General features: G+C 41.6%; 1 protein-coding gene across 1 annotated transcript; it reads left to right on the forward strand.

The window, feature by feature from the left end:
- The first annotated feature begins 503 nt into the window (after positions 1-503).
- MMD (monocyte to macrophage differentiation associated) lies at positions 504-25,954 on the forward strand. Its single transcript, XM_033090849.1, has 7 exons — positions 504-728; positions 7,737-7,818; positions 11,483-11,643; positions 14,695-14,769; positions 16,305-16,406; positions 18,278-18,347; positions 24,005-25,954. The coding sequence occupies exons 1-7, from the start codon at positions 703-705 to the stop codon at positions 24,203-24,205; spliced, it is 717 nt and encodes a 238-aa protein (XP_032946740.1). The 5' UTR covers positions 504-702; the 3' UTR covers positions 24,206-25,954.

The following is a 25,954-nucleotide window of genomic DNA, read 5'->3' on the forward strand; positions in this document are numbered from 1 at the left end:
GTTGGCCCTCAAAATGATGGAAGGAATGAATGAATGGAGGGATGGAAAAGTGAATGATGAAGAATGAATGAATGACACAGAGCCAGGACTAGAACGTACATAGGGATTCTTGTTGCTATTTTCTTCACAGTTGCTTTTAAAATTCTTGGCTCACCTCCTCCTTTACAATTTCCCTTCCTCCCCACCTGCCTTTTACGTTTTCACGCTCCAACACCTTTTATAGAAGTGCGCCCCCCTTCCAGCTTTTGTCTCCTCCCCTCGCCCCGCCCCCGACCCGAGGCCCCGCCCCTCCGCCCGGGTTTTGCCAGATTGAATGACAGCGTTGCCGCCGCGCCGCTGTGAGTGCAGATTGGCCGCCCCGCGCGGTGACGCGCAGGCGGCCGCGGGAGCACGCAGATGGGCGGAGCAGGTGGGGGGTGGAGCCGGGCCTCGGGGCGGGGCACGGGTACCCGGGGGCGGAGAAGCCGGGAGGCGGGAGGCGCCGGGGCCGTTTAAGCGGCCTCCCTCCCGCCCCCAGCCGCCCGCTGCTTGCCCTGGCCCTGTCCCGACCCCCGGTCAGGCTCACTCCCGCCTTGCCCTGCCGAGCGGTCCGCCGGGCACCCGGGCGGCCTCCAGAGCAGCCTAAGCCCATGAGGGCCGTGCGCCCGGCCGCCTGCGCTGACGAGACGGAGCTCCCGGCTGGCGAGAAGGAGCGGAGGATCAATGCGGTTCAAGAATCGATTCCAGCGGTGAGAGGGATGGAGCCCCCGCGCCGCCGCCCGTGCCGGGAGCCGGTCCCAGATTCCACCTTCTCCCGCGTGGGTCCCGGCTCCTCACCTGGATCCATTCCCCCCACCCCCCGATCCCGCGCCTTGGCCGGGGACCAGCACCTACGGGATTCCCCGCCCTGCTGTCCCTGGGCGATCCTCTCCCTCCGAGGACCAGGATCTGGTGCCTAACCCGCCCCCCCCTTCCCCCGCATACTGCAGACCTCGAATTTTCAGACCCTGGACCCCCAGCTTTCCCTCCTCCCAGGGGAGTCCCATTGCTCACCCGGCTTCACCCTTCCGATCCCCCTTCAGGCGGGGCTCTTACTTGCTCTGAGGACTCCAACCCCAGCCGCAGACGCCAACCCCGGGTGCTCAGACCCTAGCTTTGGCCTCCACCCCTTACCCACACCGTGGAGTGGGGGGAGGGAGGGCTCCAGGGGCACGCGGCAGGCGAGCCAGGTGGCTACTGCGCCCAGCGGCGAGATTTGTCGTTAATGGGGGTGCTGGGCGTTTTAGGTGCTTTGTCTGTAAACGACCCTAGCAGCAGGGAAACTGAGGCACGCTCCGCTGGTTTAGCTCGCCTGGCCACGCCCAGGCCTTGCCGGTTCTCAGGCTCAGCGTCGCACGCCGGCTGTGCTATTTTGGGCATTGCGAAGGGGCAAGTTAGCCTTCAAGTGGCAAGATCTGCTTTTGGGGCGCCTGTGTTAGGAAACGAGGAGGAGGGACAGAGAAGGCGCCACCGGAAGGCTGGCAGGCTGCTCATTGACTGGAGAGCTGGTGAGAACGCCAGCCTTGGGAGGCACGGTGGCTTTAATCCCGACTCTTGGGTCTCTGCCATCTAGCAATGGATGGAGGCTGGCCCTTGGTTCCGAGAGGAAGCTCCAAGCTTTTTTTCTAATTCTTATTCGTCTAAGTGGGTGAAAGTTCACCTCTCCTGTTTGTGGTAACTCTCCATCCCTTTGTCTGAATCAGGCAGCCTTCCCCGTTCCCAGACCTTCATTCACTAGCTTAGTGTGCGGGCACGGGGAACGTGAAAGCAGAAAAGGGATGCATGAAGTCTTCCAAGGAGGTTATTGTTGAGTTTTTAGGCACTGTCTTTTGTTTCAGAAACTTAAAGTGCATTTTTTTTCTTTCCAATTCCCTAATCCCTCCATGCCCACTCACCTATTATGCTTATTTCATTCCTGCCCCAGTCCCAAAGGCTAAAGGAGTCAAAAATGCATAGGAAGAGTTGTGGTGGTCTGTGCCATCAGAAGGGCGATCAGTTTTAAGACTTGGATTAACATCTGAATATTGCTCATCACTCGGGGTGTTGAATGACTGGCACTGTTCCTCCCGAGGGAACGGAACGTCATATCAGTGCTTCTAAAGACAAAAAGAAACCATGATGTTCTGGCTTTAGAAGTCAGGAATGAAGACTGGGGGGGCTTTAAGGGAGAATGTAACATGCTTCAGGCACGACTGGCAAAGCCCTGTGCATGTGGCTTTTATGATTTGGTTTTACTTCTGCACCTTTGTGCTCTTCCTGTTTTCAGAGAACAGTGGCAATATTCTGTGAAATTACCCTTCCTTATTTGATTAAGAGTTTGTATTTCTTTCCTAGACTTTGAATTCTTCTCTAGAAAGGAAAAAAAAAAAGCCCATTTTACCGTTGGTTGCACAAACATTAAAACAGTGTTAAGAGAAATGTAAAAAACAAACAAAAAAAAAAACCCCACTTCATTTAGGATCCTACAATCTCAGCTAATTGAACTATCTTGTTTTTGCTGGACCCTTATCAATCACAGTTGTAATGTCGTTTTGTGCTCCACTGCATTTGTTTAAAAACAAAAAATAAAGGCATTTTCTTTTGGTGTGGCATAGACTTTGTAATTTTCTCAGTGGCTGCACAATACCAATGGCTATTTACCAATTAGTTTCTGGATGACATCTAGACCTTCCCTGAAGACTGACTGATCCCATAGTTTCTTGTTTTTGTATCATAGGCTAGATTGGAAAGAGATTTCTAAGGGTCATTTTGAGCTCGGAAATAAAGCCTGACAACAAAAAATAACATAGCCAAAAATGTCCTGGTTTTTGTGGTCCACACATTAGAATGTTGAGAGCAGCACCTCGTAAAGGTGTGTTCATTATATATCTTTTGAGGCTTCATGCTAGTTACAGGTAGGTAAATTACAGAGAATCGGAAGGGAGGAACACACTGTCTTTGAACGCATGAGCTCTTTCTGGTAGATTTAGCAGTTGAAGAGCATTTGATTGCAGTGAAAACATTTCATTAGGCCATAGTTTGTGGCTCTGCCTAAATTACAAGAAAACCTGAACTGGTTTGTTCATAATGGAAACTTGGCGGTCACTGTGGCTTCGGATCAACTTCCAGAGTTCTGCCACTTCGGTGGAGGAAAGCTGTAAGGCAACTTAGGCTGCTGTCCTAAGTGGGTGCTTTATGCGTGCCTGGCTTCTCAGAAAGCTTAGGCGCTGAGAAATTCCGCTGGGACACAGCGTATTTTAGCATTTTTGCCTTCTCCCTTCCACATATGAGCCCCACACCCCCAGTCATTCTCTTCCTTTCACACCCTCTCTGACTGAATAGTATCACTGCTAACATTCATGGACGGCCAACCTGTGCCAGGCGATGGCGGGGTATTTGTATATTACTCATCACATCCTCAGCTATACCCCTGGAAGACAAATTTTATACCTATTTACCAGAAGAACAAATAGGGTTTGAGGATAAAAGTGAACTTGCCATACTCACTAGGAAAGAGCAGATCCAAGGGTTCGGTTTCTTGTCCCTTTCATCACCCATGCTGCCAGTTCAGCTCATTCCGTCTCCATGCCCACACTGCAACATCTGTGTGTCCAGCATAGAGGCCTGGGACCCACAGAGCTTCTGCTATATTCTGCTGGTGCATACACATTTCTCCAGCCTTGAAACTGAAAAGCCAAGGGAAAGGATGCGTTTTGCCTCAGCCCCAGCCTCATAACCACTGGTTAGCTTCGAATTGAAGATGAGGTAAAGCATCTTCTTCTAAAGCCTTAGGAAGTCTTCCAGGGCTGCCTTTTTTCTTAGTTTTAACGTGTGCTCAGAGTACTGAATCATAGGCATGGGGCTGTCTTCTGTAGGCTTTCTCCCTTCTTTAATCATTAAATGTCCCCCGCCCCTATCACCACCTCTGGCAATGGTGATACATTATGATCATTCATAAAGGGGAACTAATTTACTGAGCACAGGGGTCGGCGTATGTTGCCCCATCAAGTGATGTTGAAGAAGCCATTGGAATGTCCATGGCTTGGGCCTTTTAAGAATTTTCTTTTCACGAAATGCAGAGTTCTTTTGGCTTTAAGGCCGTCTGTTTCTCTTTGTTACGTACAGAACCTACTGAACCCCCAGTAAAACCAGTTAGTGGTGGGATATCTCTGTGAAGAGAAAACAGTTCAGCAGCAGGCACATGTCCGTCTTTCTGTTTATTCATTCAGCACCTACTTGTTAAGCGCCCGCAGTAAGCTGAGCATTGTGTTTGGGATTCGAAAGGAAATGGTAGGCAAGGTGGCCTTCATGGAATTCACATTACAGTGGGGGGCGGGGAATGAAACATGTAAAAAATTAGATTCTTACTCAGTGTGAGAGGGCTGTGGTGGGGGGAGAGGGCCGAAGTGGAATTATAGGTAGGACGGCGAGGAAAACCTGAGGGAGTGACCTTTAGGCTGAGCTGGATGGGTGAGGAGAGCTGAGCATTCTGGAGAAGAATGTTCTAGGCGGAAATCAACAGCAAATGCAAATGTACCAAAGCAGACAAGAGCTCCGTGATTTGAGGGGCAGAAAGGAGGTGGTGTCGCTGGAGGATGGAAAGTGAGGAAGGTAGGAGTCTGATGCCGGAGAAGTAGTGAGGGCCAGACCACTTAGGGCTTCTGGGCCCCGTTGAGAAGCCCAAGGCAGGCTTTAAATTGGAGTTGGGGGTGTGTGACGACGCGATCTGATTTTAATAGACCATTGCAGCTGCTGGATAAAGAGTCTGTGTGGGGACAAGCAGGGAGACCAGTTAAGAGAATTGGTATTTTTGTAGACCAAGGATGTCCATGTCTTGATTGAAGGGAGGACCTGTGGAACCGTGGAGAGGCGGACTGATGTGGAATATATTTTGAAGGGAATGTTGGCAGTGCTTGCACTTGGCGAATAAATAAGGAGCACGTAGGAATCGAGAACAATTGGGATTTGATCTCAGGCCTCTGAGATCTATCTGCTGGGGGGGTGCAGATCTACTTTCAGAAGGCACAGTGCTTTGGGCTAAATTTAAAGTGTGCTAAGGAGTGTTGCTGGGTCCCTATCTGCTCTTTCCATAGTTTTGAAATTCTGTCATGGGGGGGCCCAGGCGCCAGGGTGGGCATACGGACACTGGGCAAGGGGGAAGCAAGAGAGAGTGTTGAAAGTGAGGAAGTGAGTGAACAAACCCTGCCTACATAATGGCTTTGTGAAGTGTGGTTCTTATAGCCAGGACTAAATCACCTTTTGTAGTGGTAATAACCACTAGAGTTACTCCGCCTTAAACAGAAGTGTGTTCCATAAATGGGTGCTGTTTTATGTAACACTTGAGAACCTTCCTCATTCTTTCCTGGGGCAAGAGAATAGGCTCCGTGTGGGAGTTGATTTGCATTTTATACCTCCTTTTCCATTTAGGTCTTAGGAATGATTTCTTCAGGAGTGGCTGTGGAAGGCTTCATCGCAGATCAGGGAGAAATGGAAAACTTGCATTGTCCATTTCCTGGCAGAAAAGTTATGCTGTCTGTCCCCGTGAGCCCCAGGCAGGGATCTGCTCCTAGCATGGTTGCTCTTCCTTGCCTTTATCTTTTGGCTCTGTCCTTAGCAGAGACTACCTTAACTCACACGGACGGGATATTTTTCTCTACCACTTCTGAGTTTATTTTTAACCTGAGTGATTCCAGGTGGGCAGGGTGACAAACACCCTTCTTTGCTTTTAGGAGAAAATGTGAAAGTGTATCCCTGTTGCTGTGTAATGGTCTAACTATTTTTAGATTGGGCTGCCAGAGATATAAATTGCTATTTTAGTCTGCAGCCGGGTGGTGGGTAGACAACCCTACCTAATGCACCCTACAAAGCACTCTCAATTTTAATCTGCCCTCTACCATCTTGTAGCCTCGTCTTTACCCTTTAGAATTCCTAATAGGGTACCCTACTTATAGCGCTGTTGTTCTGTCTCTGAGTAGTGATGTGGTAGGTCCTTGAATGTTTGGGACACTTTTAAAGCATTCTTCCCAAGAGTGTTAATTATTTTCCTTTTTACTAATAAGAGCTGTATAGCAACACTCTCGTCCCTCAGGAAATTAGTAAAATTATTTAAAGGATTATTAGGGGAGAAAAAATTCATCTATGTGTGAGAATAGCTTAGGTAAATTCTGAAACTGTTAACTGCACATTCCTCGTAAGCAGTTTTCAAGCTAGTATCTGGTGAATTCCGTTCAATCAGCATATATTTACACACTAGTTAGAGAGCTAAACCCTTTGGTGGTCCAAGTGAAATAACTTGACTGTCCTAAATTCCTTCTCCAGTAGATTTTCCACTTGCACTCTACATTGACTGAACAGGACTGCCATTTTATTTTTATTTGATCTAAGGATTCCAGGCTCCTTCTTGTTTCAGGGAGAAAGTGCTGTTCTTTTGTTCATACACTGGGCACTGTGTAGAATGGCTTGACCGTGTGCTTTAGCCATTTCTCAGCCACCTGGCTTTGCCATTTGGTTCAATCTGGTACCATTTTTCACTGTGTTAATAAGGTGTGACTAGTCAGGACTCCTTAGTGGCAGATAACCAAATCCCCCCCATCCTCCCAAGCTAGCTCAAGCTAAGGATAATTTATTGTGCAAAACCTGTTGACATCTTGCAGGCTCCAAGCACAGGAATGCAGTGGGGCCTCTGACACCTGAATACTACTGGGGCCCTTTGACCTCCGTTTGCTTCTCTGCATCTGTTTCTTTCAGGCAGCTGCTTTTTTATATCCCTGAGTTTACATCACCTCTTTTCCAGAGAACAGACAGACTAAACCAGAATGCCTCCTGACACGTGGCACAAGTATGGGTGGGGTTTGAGGGATTCTTACCTACACACTGAAATGTAAGAATGCTGTTCGTCCCTCCGTGTCTCCTGGTGTTTGTGCTTTTCACTGTGTTGCTATTTGTCACAGAGTTAGCCTGAAGAGAAGTGTGGAATGTGGGTATGTGTCTATGTGTGTCACAGATTATGATATTTAGATACATACACGCATTTGTCTGTATCTATGAATTTTATAGCCAAAGTATTAGGTACTTGTCATATATTTGGATTTTGAAGCCAACTCTGCATTCACGAAGAAGGCATGTGAAAATGTACCTCTGATGTAGGTGGCCTAGAGGTAGCCAGGCATCATTTATTTAAGCTGTCTGGTGCTAGAACAGACAATGCAATGTAGGGAAGACTGGTTGGACAGGCCGACTAATCATGGGATGTAGGGTTTAAAGATCTACACATATAAAGCTTTATACGTTTTGAAAGAGAAAATAAAAACCTTTCAAACGCATTGTATCCCCTTTCATTTAATGGCAGTTACTGGAATGTGTAAAGTTTAGAAAAATTTCCTTGATTTGTTTTCTGTTAAGAGCTAAGATTTGGTTGTGCCTTTTATTTTTATTTTAGTGTGTGTGGGGCGGGTACCAGTCGAACGGGGTAGATTTGGTTTGTTTGCTTTGTGTTGATAGGTTTTTCTTTTGAATAAACTGAATGACTACTTAATCCAATAAACGAGGGCATTTGCTTTAGTATTATTGCTGTGGTCTCAGTTTACACCTGCTTAGTGGCTTTGATTCTGTTCCTGTAACTAGATGTTTCCAGCGGTTGCCTCTCCATTTGGAATAGACCCAACAACCAGTGGCAGCTTTCCCCACTGTTCTTCACACGCTCTGAGCTGTTCTCACGTGATGTCTTTTTGTTTCTAAAGGTTCATGAACCACCGGGCCCCAGCCAATGGCCGCTACAAACCAACTTGTTATGAACATGCTGCTAACTGTTACACACATGCAGTGAGTATGCGTTTTCTGCCTCTTCCATCCTTCTCAAAAGGCTTTGCTGGGAAAAAGGGGCAATTATCTGTAGTACCCTCAGTTAGTTGGATTTAGCCATCCCTATGACCTTACCTAGGAGGGTATCAGAGCTGGGTCATGTCACCAGAACCTGTGTGAGCATGTCCCACACTGAGCGCTCTGACCTGCCGTCCACTCTGTCCATCCTGGATTTGCTTTCTCTGACAACATCTTCAAAAGGATAATAAGAGTAACTAGCCTAGTTACAGGAAAACCAAAGATAACTGTTTATGAAGACAGTCACCCCTGGAATGATGTGAATTGCCTTTTAAAGATAGCTGTGTTCGCTAGATCCATCCCTGTTGTTGCAAATGGTAAGATTTCTTTCTTCTTTATGGCTGCATAATACTCCATTAAGGGTGAGGGGATTGGAGGGCAATCGGTGACCATAGGATGGCCACGGGCTTGAAAATTAATCTGGGGAACGTAATTTGGTGGTTACCAGAAGGTAAAGGGGTTGGGGGGTGGGGGATGAGGGTGAGGGGGATCAAATGTATGGTGATGGAAGGGGAGCTGACTCTGGGTGGTGAACACACAATGTGATTTATGGATGATGTGATACAGAATTGCACACCTGAAATCTATGTAATTTTACTAACAATTGTCACCCCAATAAATTAAAAAAAAAAAATTAGCCATGGAAGAAAAAAAAAAAAGATAGCTGTGTTCGTTTGGCAAGGAGGGTTCACAATTTGTTGGGAAAGGTGCTTTTTATTACTAAGTGATCTGTGCTAGGTAGTCACTTCTCCCCACCCCCACGATGACCACCGCTTCTCCGAGCAGATGTTATTCCATATTGTTGAAGCAAAGGCTGATTTCATCCTTAGGTTCTTAGTTTATCTCTTTCTTTTTTTATAAAAACAAAACATGCTCATTGTACGAAACTTAGAAAATAGTGAAAAATGTATAAGAAAAACAAAGCTACCTAGAAACAAATGAACACTTTGGTGCATTTCTTCATTTCGTGTGTGGTGTTTGTCAATATGTATGTATTTTCATAGTTTTCCTATTAATGTCATATAATGGACATTTTCTTGTGTCTTTATAAATTTCCCTTTTTCTGTGATTTCATTATTCGCTTTCAAAGCTGTATTTAGTGAGACTTTTGATGGAAAAATGGTGGCTGGTATATAGTGTGAAAATAATAGAAAGGGAGACCAATTTACTCCTTTAGTGAAGAGTATTTAAAACAGGCTAATTTAATTATTGCAGACAGTGTTAGTACAATATGCAGGCTACATACATATGTCATTAGAATAAAAATTTGCTTGGATTCAAGTTGTGCATTTTCATTTCTTTAAACCTTTCCCTCAAAGAATAGTCACAGTGTTTTTTGTAAAGGAAACATGTTTCCAAATAACCCACTTTTCAGTGGATTCCTATATAATCTAATAGAACAATGCCATTTGGTCACTTTGAGTAGCATAAATCAAACTTTATAAAGCATCTGTTTTAGGTATTGTAATAGTGGGATCCAGATATCACTTGGTAATACTGAAACATTATCCTAATTTATCACTGAATGTCCTTTTTCCTTAGATGCTAAAAAGGTTTTTATTTAAAGAAGTAATATGCTAGAATCTTGGTAAATTCTTTTTCTTTAGGAAAAAATTAGTACCTATCATGCCTGTCCTGGATTCCATAAAAGGGCTTCAATAGTGCAATTTAGAGTAGCATCTCCAGTGGGCAGCCTCCCTGGACCTATGGCTTCAATTCTGGGGACAGGAAGGATTTAGTGGAATTCTCTAGACTTGAGCTGACCCCTGTCTTTGTCTTACTGACACGCTTATGTGAAATGAGCTTCACAGCACTAGTGGGTAAAAGTGTTTATAGAGTCCAAATTTGGTTTTAAAGAATGCATGGCCTAATTTGATTATCTCCTATACCTGCCAGGGTATCCATCTTTTATTCTTGACTAAATGTTAGATGAATTTCACAGATCTAAAAGTAAAATTACTTCTGAAGGTAATTGTCCACAGACCTGTAAGAAAAATGTGTGTGTGTGTGTTTAAGTCTAAGGCAGGATTAGAACATAAGGAATATAAAAGTTTGAAGAACAGTTTATATGGCCTGTTCCTTCTTCACTCAGTGCTCCAATATACATCCATTATTTTCTCCATTTACCAACTGCAAAACACTGATGAAAGTTACAGATAGAGTGCCTCGTTAGTTTCCATAGTGCTGACCAATAAAAGCAATCAATGAGGTGTTACTTAGCCAAATATTGAACTATTGACATGCAAGCTTTAGGAATATTATTTACTGGAGATGGACCTGAATAATCCCTTAATTCCTTATTTTATCTCTTTTGGATATTTCACAAATTAAGGAATACTTGTATCAAACAACGTTAAGGAAAAACTGTCAAAACCTCCATGTTAATTTTTTAGTAAAGAAAATGTCATCTTATTAAACTGTATTCCTGATTTTTGAATGTCACAGAGCAGTACAATTACTAACACAGACAAAACAAAAAACTTCTATCTTGATCATCTCATTAAAGAGAGGATATTTTAACATGAAAAAGGTAGAAAGGACATAATCTCAAAATAAATTAATTAAATTCTGTTTTATGAAAAACTTACTTTATTTTTCTTCATTTTCTCCTTTCGTCCAGGTCAATGAAAACTTAGGCATTTGAAAATTCAATGCTCGTTTTATCTAGAGGATTTAATATTCTGTTCTAAGAGGGCAAAAGTAGGTGTTGGGGGAGAAAAAGATAAGATTGCTAAAGTTTGTGTTCTTTGCCATGTATGCTTATTCTAATGTCTAACAAAGTAGTTTATTTCTCTTTAGGATGTCTGTTATTATAAAATATTTACTGCCCCTCAATTTTACTGTGAACCTAAAACTTTTCCAAAAAGTAAACACTTTAAAAAATGTTCACTAGTCATAGTCATACTCATATGACAGACATTGCAATTTGTGTCCATATGAAGTAAAATATGGTGCAGAAAGCAAAATTCTAAGATTCTAGTCTCTCAAATTATTGAATAGGTGGGAATGAATTACCCTTGCTTATGTGAAAGGTGCTATTAAAGAAATGAAACAACCGAAAAACGCCTTCACTCTGCACTAGCTCCCAAGTTGACATAATGTACACATCCGGACTAAAAGTCAGGACATATGACTTGGACAACTGTTTTTGTGTGTGTGCCGTGTACATTATAAAATTTAATTGACTTGACTCATCCATTATCCTTTGCTGAAATATTGGAATTTCAGTAGCTCACAGGAGAAACAGGAAAGGATATTTGAAAATCTGGGTATATGTTTGGTATTTGATATTAAGTCCTACTCTAAGTCACATTAGAAAATAGGATGAAATGTGTTCTTGTTTAATGAAATTAGGATAAAGAACATCAGTGGCCTCCTTTACTGTGTGTACCCATTGGTGGGCACAATCCCTGAGGCCTGAACAGCAGTACCTGTTCCCAGTACAACTGACAAATTCACCTGGCTGTTACTACGATTATTCAGGAAAGGCAAATGTTTGTTTTAAAGTGATCTTTCTAAAGTTGTCCTTGGTAAACCTATGTGTTTTTAACAGAGGCCTCAATTCAGTAAAAGCCAGGATATTTACTTTTCTTTCCCTTTCCCTCAGTTCCTCATTGTTCCAGCCATCGTGGGCAGTGCCCTCCTCCACCGGCTGTCTGATGACTGCTGGGAAAAGATAACAGCATGGATTTATGGAATGGGCCTCTGTGCCCTCTTCATCGTTTCCACAGTATTTCACATCGTATCATGGAAAAAGAGCCACTTGAGGTATGGCGCATTGCACGCTATTTCAACAGATCACAATAGTTGACTCAGGTTAGCGTCCCATACTGACATGTTTTGCTCAAATGAAGCAAGAAAGTAGACATTTTCCTGCCTTGTAGGCTATCATGCTATCCATTATTTAGGAAACTTTCTGTGGAGTGGACAGAAAGAGTTTGAGAACCCTATGAAGATTGTTCTGAAGCATGATTATCCCCAAGAATTCTGTTCTCCAGTCCATCAGGGTAACCTCCCCTCTGCCTAGAGTATCTGCCCTGTATTGTGCTGTCATCTTCCTGATTGATACCTCTAGCCTAAAACTATTTTCTGAAGGCTGGATCTGTCTAATCTACTTCTCTCAGGCCCCTGGCACATTTACTCCATCTGTCCCAAAAGAGAGCCGGCCTTTGCTCAGGAACCACAAACGAAACCACACTGCTTCCCCAGGACTTCCAACTTAAAATCCTGAGACCTATTTGCCAGTGTCATCAAGCCATACTGTAAGAGTGTGGCAGCTGTGGGGTAGTGACAGAGTACTCTGAACTCGGAGGCAGCACTTGGCTTCGAGTCCCAGCCCTACCACAGCCTTGCATAAGTCACCTCATGGTGTCCCAGTTTCTTCATCACAAAAGGAGGGTAGTAATGCCTGACTCACAGGGTTATTGTGATAGGTGAATGAGATAATACATGTGAAAGTGATTGGGAAATTTCACTTTCCAAAAGACTAGGACTGTGAGATGTAAGGCGGTATATAACTATAGGTTGGGTTTACCATTTGCAACATTCAGCTTTCAGAATTAATTAGGTCCTGAGTCTCTATTCCAACAAAATTCTCGTATTTTGCTATGCTTAGCTGTCAGGCACTTTCCAAACAATACTATGGCCCCTAGCCTCCCAATGAGAAGAACATAAAAACATTCCTTCTCTGAGGCAAGGATTAATTTGGGGGGATACAGGGAGAGCAGCACACCACTTAGTTGCTTATGAAGGTTTTGCACAACCCAAAGGGCAACATTTTTATCAAAAAAGGAAGATTCCAAGCAGACGTAGAGAGACTTAAAATAATACTAGAATATACCTTTTGGTTGTACAGAGTGTCCAAACCAGCATCCCAAATTATTCAAACCATCTAATATTAGAAAGACATGCTTTATTTGAGAGCAGGATTTGGGGTTCAGGAGATACCAGTTTCCTCATATGTGGAATTAGAGAGTTTTAGAGCTGGATGGATCCGTAACCTCTACTCCAAACCTCTTAATTTTCACCTGAGGAAACCTGCTCAGAGCAGGGGCCTGACTTGCGTGAGTCGGTGGTACCCACAGGATCTGATCATCCCAGGATGACTGACTCCTAGTCCTCAGGCTTCTTCACCCCACCCTTCACAGTATTGCTTGCGGTATGCAGTTTGCTACCTTTGCCTCTAAGGTGACAATTCCCTGGGCTTAAAATAAAACCACAGCACTGACTCACATGGGAGCTCTGAGACACACTCACCAGAGAGCCTCAGAGCACCTGTCCTGATTCCTCTGGACATACCGTCACAGAGCCAGAGGCCAGTGCACTTCATTATCTTCTGGGCACAATCCAACACTGTGGTCGCCTCAGCTGACTTGGCTTTGATGCCCAGATTTCTGAATCAATAGAGTTGTAGGTGCCTCCTTCAGTATCCAAGGCCTCCCTGCCAGGGGCTGGGGAAGTAGGTGTAACAGAAACCAGACTCTTGAACCTTGAAATAGCACTGCTAGACTCATAAGCTGAGTGTGGATTTTTGCTCTGCCTTAATTTATTTTAAATATCCAAGTATAGCCTTAATTTAGGTAAAAGAAGGAAGGGGATGGGGGAAGGGGATTAGCATGGATTGAGTACCTACTATGTGTGCTGGGTGTTGTGCTAAACACATAGCTACATTATCTCATTTAATGCTCACACATACTCTGTGATAGAGATGTTATGATTTCTGTTTTACCTGGAGGAAAGTGAGGGTCAGAGACGTGTGTGGCAGGTCTTGAGTAAAATTGCAGGTCTGACCTTACCTGCTATAATAGTGTGTACCAATTTTGAAAGCAGAATACAAAGGCCCAAACCTGGCTGGGGATCAGTCATCCGAGGAGTTTAAAAAAAACAACAAAAAAACAACAACTCTCCTCCACCCCATCCTCTATCCCTTTTAAATTAGAATCTTCTAGACTGGAGTCCATGGCTACATTTTATTAGCTCCCTCAAGCGATTCTGCTACGCAGTCAAGTTTGAGAAGCATTAATCTAGTGTTTACTGTTTTAGACCTGTGACCTAAGTTATATTCATTTCTTCACTAACGTGTGCCTCACGCTAACGTGACTGAGATATCCTAAGCCTGCTTCTGTTGAACATCGTGTGTGGGGTGAGGCAAAACACGACTGCTGCACCAAATCATGGCTCCTGAAAATGGAGTCAAGACAATGCAATGCATTCCTGCTTTTCAGTTTACCTCAGTAAAGGGTGGATTCTAGCTCATCCATTGTGTGAATACACCCCAGTGGGCCAGATCTTTCTACACTTGCTGACTTTCCAGTTTTGGAAGGGGGAACTTGCTTAGAAATCCAGGTGGCTGCCCTCTTGTAGCAAATGCACCTTTTTATTTACCTATTTTTGTTTTTCTTATTGCTGTTTCTAAATTAGTTTCTGAATTTCCTTTATTACAACTTATTGTCTGCACTAAGATACTTGAAGTAAAAGCTTCTCTAGAGACATTCTAAAAAGACGTGAAAACTGTGACTTCAGGGAGTGTTTACCAAACATCACTACACTATGGTAGGGGTAGAGGGCTGATCGGCCCTCAAAGAATTCCATTTTTCTGTTAGATAGAATTTAAAATGAATGGAAAACACCAGAAAAGACAGATTTTTGTGTGTTAGTTTATTTTAACCACATCAGAGTTCCTGGTTATTGTGGGGTTCTGTCCCTGTATCTCCTATGGTGAGAATCTATTGTATATGCAATCTTAAAAATAATACAAAGCTTCTACTCATGGTTGTATTTTCTGTAAACTTTGTTTAACTTGGCTTTTTCCCCCATTAGGACAGTGGAGCATTGTTTCCACATGTGTGACAGAATGGTTATCTATTTCTTCATTGCTGCTTCTTACGCTCCATGGTAAGCTATAGTCTTTCTATTTTTGAAGATTGTGATTTTTTTGATAGAATTCCTCACTCCTTTCTTCCCTTCTTCCCGTCTCTGTCCTCAGCCCCTATGCACATACCCAACCCCTTTCTCCCCAGCACACATACATGCACGCTTTCTTTTTTGCCATTTTGATTTACTTGGATCAGATTGCTGCTGTGAAGAATATATATATCTGGCACTGGACTGTTTAAGAGAAGTGTTATGAGCTTGTGTGTAAGAAGCATGCTCCTTCTGAAATACATTACACTTGTCTTCCATATTCTTTCTATACACATCTGCTGCTGTTCAGAATACTTGGTCATCTAATAGTTTAAGTGGAAAGGCTATAAATATGTATGAGGAAAACAAGCTCACTTTTGAAATTTATACTGTTTGTCTTTAGATCATGGCACAGTAGCTACTATATATGAAGTGCCTTTCTCATTTTTTTAGCCATATAAGTAAGAGAACGAGCCAAATCCGTTAGCTATTTAAAATATCTAGTATTCCGCTCAATTTCCCTGATCTTTTTAGCCTTTTGGTACTGATCAGATAGAATCTGTCACTACTTTGAAAGTTGTAATTAAAGAAACATTAGTTTTTCCTGTTAAGATGTGGTCCGGTGTTAAACAACTGCTATGGTCACTAAAAACAGCAGGCCTCTGTATTCTGACTAATGCAGCATGCAACACGCAGAAGAAACCTAGTTATCTATTGGAATGAAAAGGAAGTGCTGTCTCTCTCCAGCACCTGTTACTAAATTATAGGTCACATCATATTTGAGGGAGGACACTTAAAAGCTTTTGTGAAGTATACCTCAATTTAAAATTAGTCAGTACAAATTTTAAATGTAGGCTGAGGAATCATATTTACAGTAAACAATGTGTTCACATGTTACCTTTGATATGCAGGTGGAACTTTTTCCAGTCAGAAATATGACTTTTATAGTAATAGCCAATCAGAACATTTGTTTTTTTTCTTCCTGCTTAATATGACATTCGTACAAATATATTTGCAGCATTTTAAACTGCAGGCTTCACAAGAGTCCATGGTTAAATTCTAACAAAATGTCTTCTATCTATAATATATGTTGGGCTAATTCTTCTCCTGTTCTCTCTTGGCAGAGAGATTGATAATGGAAACACTTGATCTGTGTATTAGGTCTCTGCTGTGGTTATGTGATCTCATTTCAGGATTTTGTTCAGGGTCCCCTTTAAGCTTTGTAAGTAATCTACTCCCAATACATTGTCAGAAATAGGAAGGCAAGCAGCCTTTCCAGCGTCTGCCTAATAAGGAAAGTCGGGCATTATGGTGTGCTGGGACTCACTTCTACATACCTCCTTTTAGCTGGTTCTGTTTTTAAACCACGTTGGGACTAAGTCTAAGTCTTAAAGGTCGGCTGACAATTTTATTTCTGAGTTATTAATATCACCCAAATACCTTTAGAAAACTAGAAGAAAACACGAGCTCTGTGAATTCTCTTCATTTATCACGTCTGTTTTTTGTTGTCATGTTTACATTTTTAGGTTAAATCTCCGTGAACTTGGACCCCTGGCATCTCATATGCGTTGGTTTATCTGGCTCATGGCAGCTGGAGGAACCATTTATGTATTTCTCTACCATGAAAAGTAAGAGAAAATAATTTACATTTGATAGTTTTATACTATAGACTAAATTTTATCTCCATCACAATTTACTTCAATTTCTTTGCACTTCAAAATAGTAGAAATACATAAATAGAGTATGTATCGTTTTAGACAAACCTTCAGAACCATTTGGGTATTCATTACTGGCGGGCAGGGTGCCGCGGGGAAAAAATGAATGGCACTTGTGGTATGATGTCCTTGAGGGACAAGGGGGACTGTCATTTTAGAGTTAGTTGCACCTCACTCCCATCCTCAGGCAGGTGGGCCTTATCAGAAACTAGCCTTATCCTCTGTGATTTAGAGTTACCATGTGAGAAAAGTAACTGCTTTTCAAGAATCCTATGAAGACGGAAGATGATAGGTATTAAGTGCCTGGTACAACACTTGCCTAGATAGGAACGTCGACGATGTTCCAAACAGGATTCCCTGAGAAAGGGGATGTTTGCAAGGCATCTCAACTCTTTATATCCCAACCATGGGGCACAATTTTTTAACCCATTATCCACAGCTCACAGTCCTAAGTGTTATATTCAACTATCAAAAGGAAAGCTTATTGAAATTTAGCATCGTAGCTCTGGAGGAGACCGTCAAAGTCATCTGTTCCAGCTTCATGCTTAAAAAATGAGGACATGCATCAAATGTGTGACTCCTCTGGAATTAGGACCGAAGTGTCCCAGTTGCTATCCCATGGCTCTCTTCATTATTCCACATGGCTGAATGTGAGAAACTCACAACCAGGAAATCATTGTCATTGGATACAGCTTATTAAATTCTTTATCTATTGTGGTTGGCAGAACGGCTCACAGAGTTGAACATAATTCCTGTTTACCACAAAGCATTAAATTGTTTTCCCTTTTCAGAAGAAAGTGGTAGTTAACTTGCTAACTCGTCTCCGACTTTGAAATTCACTTACATGTATTTTTCACCATAATTAGCAATTCTGTTTGGCATTATGCAGTATATACTTGTATAAATCCAAGGAAACCGTTTGCTTCTTGGATTCAAACCCCTAATTTATATCCTTGGATAAAATAGGAAGTAAAGTAAGACAACTGTCTTTTCCCCTCTTCCAGGGCTTCTAATGTAAACCAGACCTGCAACCCATTCTCCCCCAGTTCCCTGATAGGATTACTTCATGGTGGACATTGAGTATGAAACACTAAGAATGAGATGAGGGTCACCCGTGGCTGTTTGGTTTGGCAGATACTAAGGAGTACCTGAATGGTGCCAGGTACTGTTCTAGGCTCTACGGATCCAAACATAAATAAAATTTGGCTTCTGCCTTTGAGGAATTTAGGGTCTAGTTTCATCAGGCAGAATGTAAGTTGAATTTCAGCACAGTGTGTTTCTTAATGTTTCAGACACTTTAGCCATACAAATTGGAGTGTTTTTTGTACACGAGCAAAATAGAGACAAGCAGAAATGCTTGCTCTTGGTTCTTTAGGGTTGTTCCCTTTGCCACTGATCAACTAAGTTGCATGCCCGCCCATCATCATAATTTCAGTGCCGTACAGCAGTATACGGGAGTGGTAATGCAGACCAACACTCGGGGATTGGATGGGGAAATGCGTGATGGATTGGATTCACAGTAACGACTTGGGGCAGAAAGCATTGTGCAGATAGTGTGTGGAGTCTGATGCCTTTTCAATCCTAAAAGAAATGCTAGTTCATTGTTACTCAGCTACAGTTTCAGTTAGCCTGATGGTCTCCTTCTGGGAAAATACATTTCATGGGAAGAGTTGAGTTTACTTTTTTCCCCGCCCCCCCAAAAGTAAAAAGGAAAAACTGGTATGGAAATGGTCTAAGTGTTGTAGGAATGGATACTTTAAATTAACTGCATTTCCGTCCTGCAGGTATAAGGTGGTTGAGCTCTTTTTCTATCTCACAATGGGGTTTTCTCCAGCCTTGGTGGTGACATCAATGGTAAGAAATGGCTTCATAATTTTAGTTGTTTCATCTTATTTCCCTTTAAATCACTAGGACTCTTACTTAATATGTCTATAGATACTATATGTAGTTTTTCTTTCTGAAGTTATGACAGGTCCATTAACTAGAGGCTCAAAAGAAAAAATATATAAGTTATAAAGTGCCCACAATTTATACTAGCTACTGTCTATAGTTTGAAAAGTTTCACATTTAACTGTATTTATTTCCCTGTTGTAACTTCCTGTATTTATTTTGGGTAACCTTTCTGTTCACCCCGCCCTCACCCCCACTCTTCACCCCACTTAGGTGTTATATTATGTGAAAATGGGTATGTCTGCTTGAATTATTTAGTGTCTTAACCCTAAATCCATGGAGGAGGGTAAATTTTGAGTTTCTTGCAATGAAGAAAATACAAATCAGTGACTTCTTAAATCTTAAAAATTGGAAGGCCCTTAAAAGGTTGTTTAGTACAACATTTCATTGCTTTTAAGTCATCCTATTTCTCTTTTTAGGAAAGTGTTTTGTTTTGTTTTTTGTTGTTTTTTTTTTACTTTGCTTAAACATTTCACTTAGGGACTTTCATGGGTAGAAGTTAACATCACCGGTAGTAGGAAGTTGCATGTATGTATTTTGAACTCCCTTTCAAACTGAATTACTGTTGAGAAATCTATGTACATCTGTCAATTTGAAACAAAACAAAAAGGTATCATTGCAACCTCATGATCCCATCTACTGGTTACTTACGCTTTTAGCTTATGTAACTCCAGTGTCTTATACTCTACATTTTTTGGCACTAGCCACTATGTTAATTAAGGAAGTCACACAGTTTGAATTCTCTTCTCAGCCTACTATGGTTAGAAGAATCGTACCTATAATTTCACTCCTGAGCTCATAGGCACATTATAAGAATGCAATTTTACTGTACGTAGTTCTTGCCATGATCATAAAAATACCTGTAGAGGGTTTAGGAGTTACAAGTTTGCTTATGTATTTTTCAGAGAATATGTCTTGTGAGAATGTGATGAAATATGTTCTTTGAGATATGAGGTTTGTGATGGCTTGAGTAATTACCCAGCAGCAAAAATACATATAATTTAGTTACCAAAGGCAACAGGGCATGGCGAGGAGAGGGAAGTGAATGAATGAAATGAGAACATCTGCCTTGGAGGCCATATAGTTGGAGGGCGATTGAGGACACCCAAAGCAACATAAGCGAGGTCTGTGTAGACAGAGTATTAATCGTTAAGGATCTTCCAGTACATTCCCTCTGGGTGTCATAAGAGCAGGTTTAGCTAGTATTTTTAGTAGTCTCAGTCTTTAATTGGCATTTTTACATGTGGTACAGCAGGTGACTCATGTTTATGATAATGAAAAAGGATCCCCACGCTTGTCCTGGCAGAACTTAGAATCAAGCAGGAAAGTACAATTCATTTTCAGCAAGAAGCAATAATAAAGTTTTATAACTTCGTTGATTGAGGAAAGCACAGGCTGCGATGGGAGCGCAGGACAGAAGTACCAAAGGAAATGAACTGTGAGCTTGTCCAGAAAGACAAGCAGGAGCCTAGAGATACTACTAGAAGGAGTGATGTGAGTGGTATCAGTAAAGAGTGCAGCCTGTGGGGGTGGTGGGGGGGCGCGCTAGCATCTTTGAAGAATTGAAAATAGTTCATTGTTTGGAACATGAGTGTGTATATACTTGTTTGAGTACATATGTGCATTGAGGGCGAGATGGGTGGGGGGCAGTAACTGTCCAAGTCTTATGATAAAACTGGAGAGCTGGACAAGCCCAGACCAAAAAGAACCTCCTAAGCCATCTGAACTAACAAAGGAACAGTATGAGTGAAGATGCCCAGCTTTGGTTCTGGTCAGAATGGTGGGTATCAGACTTACCCTTCTGCCATAAAGAACTACAAAACTAGAAAGAGTATGTGGAACCACTAAGTTGGGGTATTGGACACAGTAAAGGCCTGTGATCTTTGAGAGAAGAGAAACCAAAAGATAAACTTCAAATTCACCCCAGTTTTCTCCCTGGTTTCACTTTCCAAACTGCGACAAAAGAAAGGAACCAGAGCAGCAGTCAGGGTGAAGGAAACAGAAGCCGCATGTCAACTGCGTAGCTGGCTGTAGTTTGGGCCAGGGTGCCGAGGATGACGGAGCTTCCAGGGAAGAGTCCAGAAACCTACAGAGGGGTTTCCTTGAGCCCTTGCTTGAATACTAAGCTGAAGTGGTGCAGGGCGTGCCCTGGCCTAGAGCAGGTATTGGAAGGCTGTGGGATAAATGGAAATTCCAGAAGGTGCCTAGTGTGGGGAGGTATCAGAGTTCCAACCAGCCAGAGTAGATAGACCGTGCTGAACAGCTCAGGTACTCAGCTTCTTGAATACTTAGGAGAAGAGCTCTTCTAGCCCTAGAGTGAGGAAAGCTCTGAAACTGCCCTAAAAAAAACCCCAAACAAACCTGGAAAAGATACAATTGATCCTCTACTAAATAAACTGCCTACCAGAACAAAATTCAATATTCTTTAAAGGAAGATAACAAAATCTGTACTCTTTAACAACTTGGCGTTCCTTATCTAAACAAATAGTACCAGATAAGCAGGAAAATGTGACACACATACCTAAGGAAAATCAGGTCATTAGAAACAGAGCCAAAACGACAGAGATGTTGAAATTAGCATACAAGGACTTTAAAACATAATGAATAATCTCAGAGAAATCTCAGAAAAGACATGGAACTATAAAAGAGGAACCAAATGGAAATTCTAGATCTGAAAACTATTTGTTAAGAAAAGAAATTATTGGAGGGGTTTAACAACAGATTGGATATTGCAGAAGAAAAGACCGATGAACTTGAAAATGAACAGACACGCTATAGACTGGAGAAAATATTTGATTTCTCTGTATGTATCTGACAAAGGCCATGTGTCTTGAACGTATAAAACAAATCAGTAATAAAAGCTACTTCTATAAAACACTTGAACAGACTTCAGAAAGATATACAAGTATCCAATCCGATAAGCTTTTGAAAAAATGTTCAATATTATTAGTCATTAGGGAAATGAAAATTAAAACTTCAGTGTGCTACTACACAGCCTATACATGATGAAAATAAAAAAGACTGACAACACCAAATACTGGCAAAGGTGTGAAATAACTGGAACCCTGACTCATTGTTCGGGAGAGGGGTTATAAAATGGTATAACCACTTTGCCATCCTGACCAGAAATCTCAGAAAATTGTTTAGCGGTATATTACAAAATTAAACATACATACACTTATGACTCAATAGCTATTACCCAACAGAAAGAAAAACATGTATCTACAAAAAGACCTGTAAAATAACATAAGTACTAATTTTATTCATAAGCCCCCAAATGGGAAGAATTGATAAGCAAACTTTGTTAAACAAATAAATGGAATGTTAAGTAACAGAAAGGAGTGAATGACTGATATACATAAGCACATGCATGAATCTCAAAAATATTACATTGAGCAAAAAGGAAGCCAGACATAAAAATGTACATAAAGTATAATTCCATTATGTGAAGTTCTAGAGCAGGCAGACCATGGTAATAGCAATACGAACAATGGTTGGTGGAAGCAGGTGTCCAGGATTGGATAGAAATTTCTTGATAGGGGTTATGACTTACATAGGTAGATATGTTTATCCAAACCCATACTGTTTACTTAAGATCTATGCATTACATTCTGTAAATTAATCATCAAATTTTAAAATAACTCTCCCCCCCTGCCAAAAAACATAGGATGTAAGTTCAGGAACTGGACCACCTTGATTCAAATCCCGATTCAGACACTTAAAAGCAAGGTGGCCTTGAGCAAATGATTTATCCTCTCTGTGTTTTAGTTTTCTCATCTGTAAGTGGGGATAATAATAGTATGTCATTTAGCATTGTGAAGATTAATTGAATAAATACATGGAGCGCTTCAAACATTGCCTGATACACAGGAACACAGTGACATCGATAATGAAGAAAACATACTTCATTTTATTTAAACTGACCCATGAAAGTTGACAAGGTAAATGTGGTATCTTAAGGAACTACTTATTAACAGAATGTATGTCAAAACCAACCCGTGTACTTGGTTTGGTCTCTTGCTTATTGTTTCAGGAGAAAGAAAAAAAAGGGTGGTATCTTGGTCAGTGACCAGCTATGTGACTTTGTTCAGGTTACTTCATTCATCTGGCCGTACTATTTTCATCTCTAAAATAAGAGGGTCGTGTTACATGAGTGACTCTTAGCCACTGAGGGTCATATCCCCCTCTGAGAATCCAATGAAAGCATTATTAACCCTCTCCTAGAAAAATGCTCCTACTCTACAAACAGAGTTTTCTATAATCAATGGATATTAATTGCTTAATAACTTTTAGGAAAGTGTGTGTGTGTGTGTAATAAAAAAAAACATTGCTATGTTTCCATCTTACCAAGGTTAATGAGAAATCTGGTACGGTAGTTTTGGGTTGGCTCCTTTTTCATCTTTTGATCCTCCCCAAACCACAGGGGCTTAATGTGAACTTTGAAGAAAGGACTGATCCTTGCCTGTGGCCCTAGATCCTCATACATTGTTCTTAGCTCATGGTTGTCATTTGCTTCCATTGCTTTGGCCTGGGCCCTTGGACCCATTCAAGTAGGTGGCTGCATTAGAACTTCCCTGTGCCCCTGCTGGATGGGCCACAGGACCTGCTCCAAGGCTCACAGGCCACGGCTGTCAGTGCTGAGGACCATGGGACATCCACACACTTGTCCCCCTCCAAGGCCTTGCCACCCTCGGCTACAGTTTGCACCCACCCTGCAGAATCCAAGACCTTTCTATTCCTAGAACCCAGGAGTCCAGGGGACTGACTTGTTTCATCAGCTTCCTAGCCTTGCCTCTATTCTCCCCTCTCATTTATACAACCCAGTTCAATATTGAAGATGGACCTAGGTCTTTAAAAACCACGAGCAGCCTAAAAATTCTCCTTTTTGTGCTAAAGCACACATGACTGTTAACTTCCTGCTAAGCTAAGAAACACCCAAGCTCAAAGACAAAAGGGCCTGGTAACATCTATCAGGTTAGAAAGTATGTTGTACAACATGATCTCTGAGGTCACTTCTAGCTATGACTTTCCTGTGTAAGCCATAAGGAAGTCATGAGCTCACACAAACAGGGAAAGTCTCAAGAAAGCAATCAGTGTAGAACAGTGTCTGAGGAGGACAAAGGGAAGTGAAAACTTAGGCTGAGATGTAGATTATACGTGGAGTGGCGTGGGCATGCCTTAGTAGGGAAGAAAGCTTTTAAAGGCGAAGATGAAAGCCAAGAATTGTACTGTACTGAAATGAACTACTGTACCTGGATGCGATTGATTGCAGTCCACTGAAACACGCTGTAGGTGAGCAGAATGTGCTTCTCTGTACTGTGGGACCTGTAACCTGTAACCTGACTGCTTAATTTATCAAGATGGTCAACTCAAAGGGTAATCAGGGTGGATGGGTGTGAGCCTTTTAACTTTAGTTCGTATTTACAGATCAGGATTCTGTCTATGCAGAGCTACTTCATCATCTAGAACATCAGGAGGCTTAGGGGGAATTGCAGTTACCTCTTTAGCTTGTCACATCAGAGTAACCTCAAAACCTTTTCATTTGTTTCTTCTGTTGACAGAATAACACCGATGGACTTCACGAACTTGCCTGTGGGGGCTTAATTTATTGCCTAGGAGTTGTGTTCTTCAAGAGCGATGGCATCATTCCATTTGCCCATGCCATCTGGCACTTGTTTGTGGCCACGGCAGCTGCAGTGCATTACTACGCCATTTGGAAATATCTTTACCGAAGTCCTACAGACTTTATGCGACATTTATGACCAATCTATACTAGGTCTCCAAACCAGTATTATTTCAATGATGGCACTTGGGAATGGGGTAAGAGCTGAACATTGCACAGAGGTTAAAAAAAAAAAAGAAGAAGAAGAAGAAGAAGAAGAAGACAGATGCACTGACTTTATATAGTTTGAATATAATTACTGTGAAAGTATTCATGCTGTGTTCTGGTATTTTCCCCCTCACAGCAAATACATAGGTAGTGAATTAATTATTCATTCCATTCCACTCTCATGCAGGACTCTTGGATAGACTTGGCCAACTGATGTTTACAAACCAGAATTTTGTATTTTAATTTTACAGATTTTACTACATGATTTTTCTAAATTACTAAGTCAGGTTGTCAAAGTCAGTGCAATAACAAGCTTCCTTTTTAAGAGAAAATTGTTTCTATCACTTTCCCATCAGCTGTGTAAAGAATCATGGACAGAACTTACACTACTTTTACCATGTTTCATCTGGGCATAACATGGTTATTTTTTTAAATAGTAACTTTAGTTTTTTTGTAAATTTTTAAAAAATATTTCATTGACACGCATCTCTGCGGTTCCTCATTCATGTGAATTTTTGCAGCAAGCTGTCAACATTCCACAAATGAACAAACATTATACCTCTTCTGATAGTTTTATTAGGCATGGACAAATTGCCAATTTTTAAAGACTGCAGTTTTCCAGACTTTTTCTGCCAACCTCCGACTCTGAATTCCATGCTGCTTTGGGCCATATACTTGACCTAGTTTGGTTTACTAGTGATGGAAAAGTATTTTGATATCATTAACTTTTTCAAAAAATTCAACTTTTTCTCTATGCCTTTGCCATGTTTTCTTCAGGGTCTCTTTCAACAGTGAATGAGTATTCAGTCTGTATTATCGTGTTGTTGGGTTGGCCATCCTCTGAAAACTCCTGAGGACATGATGAATCACAGTGAATAGTGGTATTGCCTGTTCGGTGCCCAATGGTTAACTCATTGTCACTTAGTTCTCTATTATCAATTTGACATTCATTTTAAGTTGTGGAATTAGATGCATAAATTCACATTTCTGCCTTCCCTCTGTATCTCCCAATATACTTTTTTTTTCTTTTAGATAGAAAAATATTTAAAGCATTGTGTGACAGATAGAAACTCATGTGTCTGTAGTCCATGGGTGATATTCTGGCTCAGTGGAGTGGTATTTAATATATTATTTTTGGTTTTCCCTCAGTGTCTTATATTAAGATTAATGTATTAGTTGCACTATTGATTAATCTCCTGTTGGTGTTTTAATAAATGAGGCAACCTTGCCTTTAGATCAGGTGCTGATATTGACTGTTTTCTAGTAATGGGTTTGAGCAATGGAATTGTTGGTTTGATGATACATTTAGACTTATTCATTGAAATTTTGTACTGATGTGGCTTTAAAAGAGGGTTGTGTGTGTGTGTGTGTGTGTGTGTGTGTGTGTGTGTGTGTTTAGAATTCTAATTTTGGTGAATTACATGGGAATGAAGAACAGAAGAACTGATATTCACTGGTGACTTCTTAAATAGGCAAGGTACTCAGTGATAACACCAACCAGACCACCCGTACCTGCATGGTTCTGAACATCTGGATGCCTATTGTTTTATCGTGTACATTTTATTTTTAATATATTAACTTTTGTGGATTCATTTAAAGTCTGCTCAAAGTAACACTGTCAAAACCACTAAAATGTATGTAAAAAATTGTGCTGTAGACTAGAATAAAATTGTTACTTGGA

The sequence above is a fragment of the Rhinolophus ferrumequinum genome, chromosome 21 (genome assembly GCF_004115265.2).
Source record: "Rhinolophus ferrumequinum isolate MPI-CBG mRhiFer1 chromosome 21, mRhiFer1_v1.p, whole genome shotgun sequence".
NCBI lineage: Eukaryota > Metazoa > Chordata > Mammalia > Chiroptera > Rhinolophidae > Rhinolophus > Rhinolophus ferrumequinum.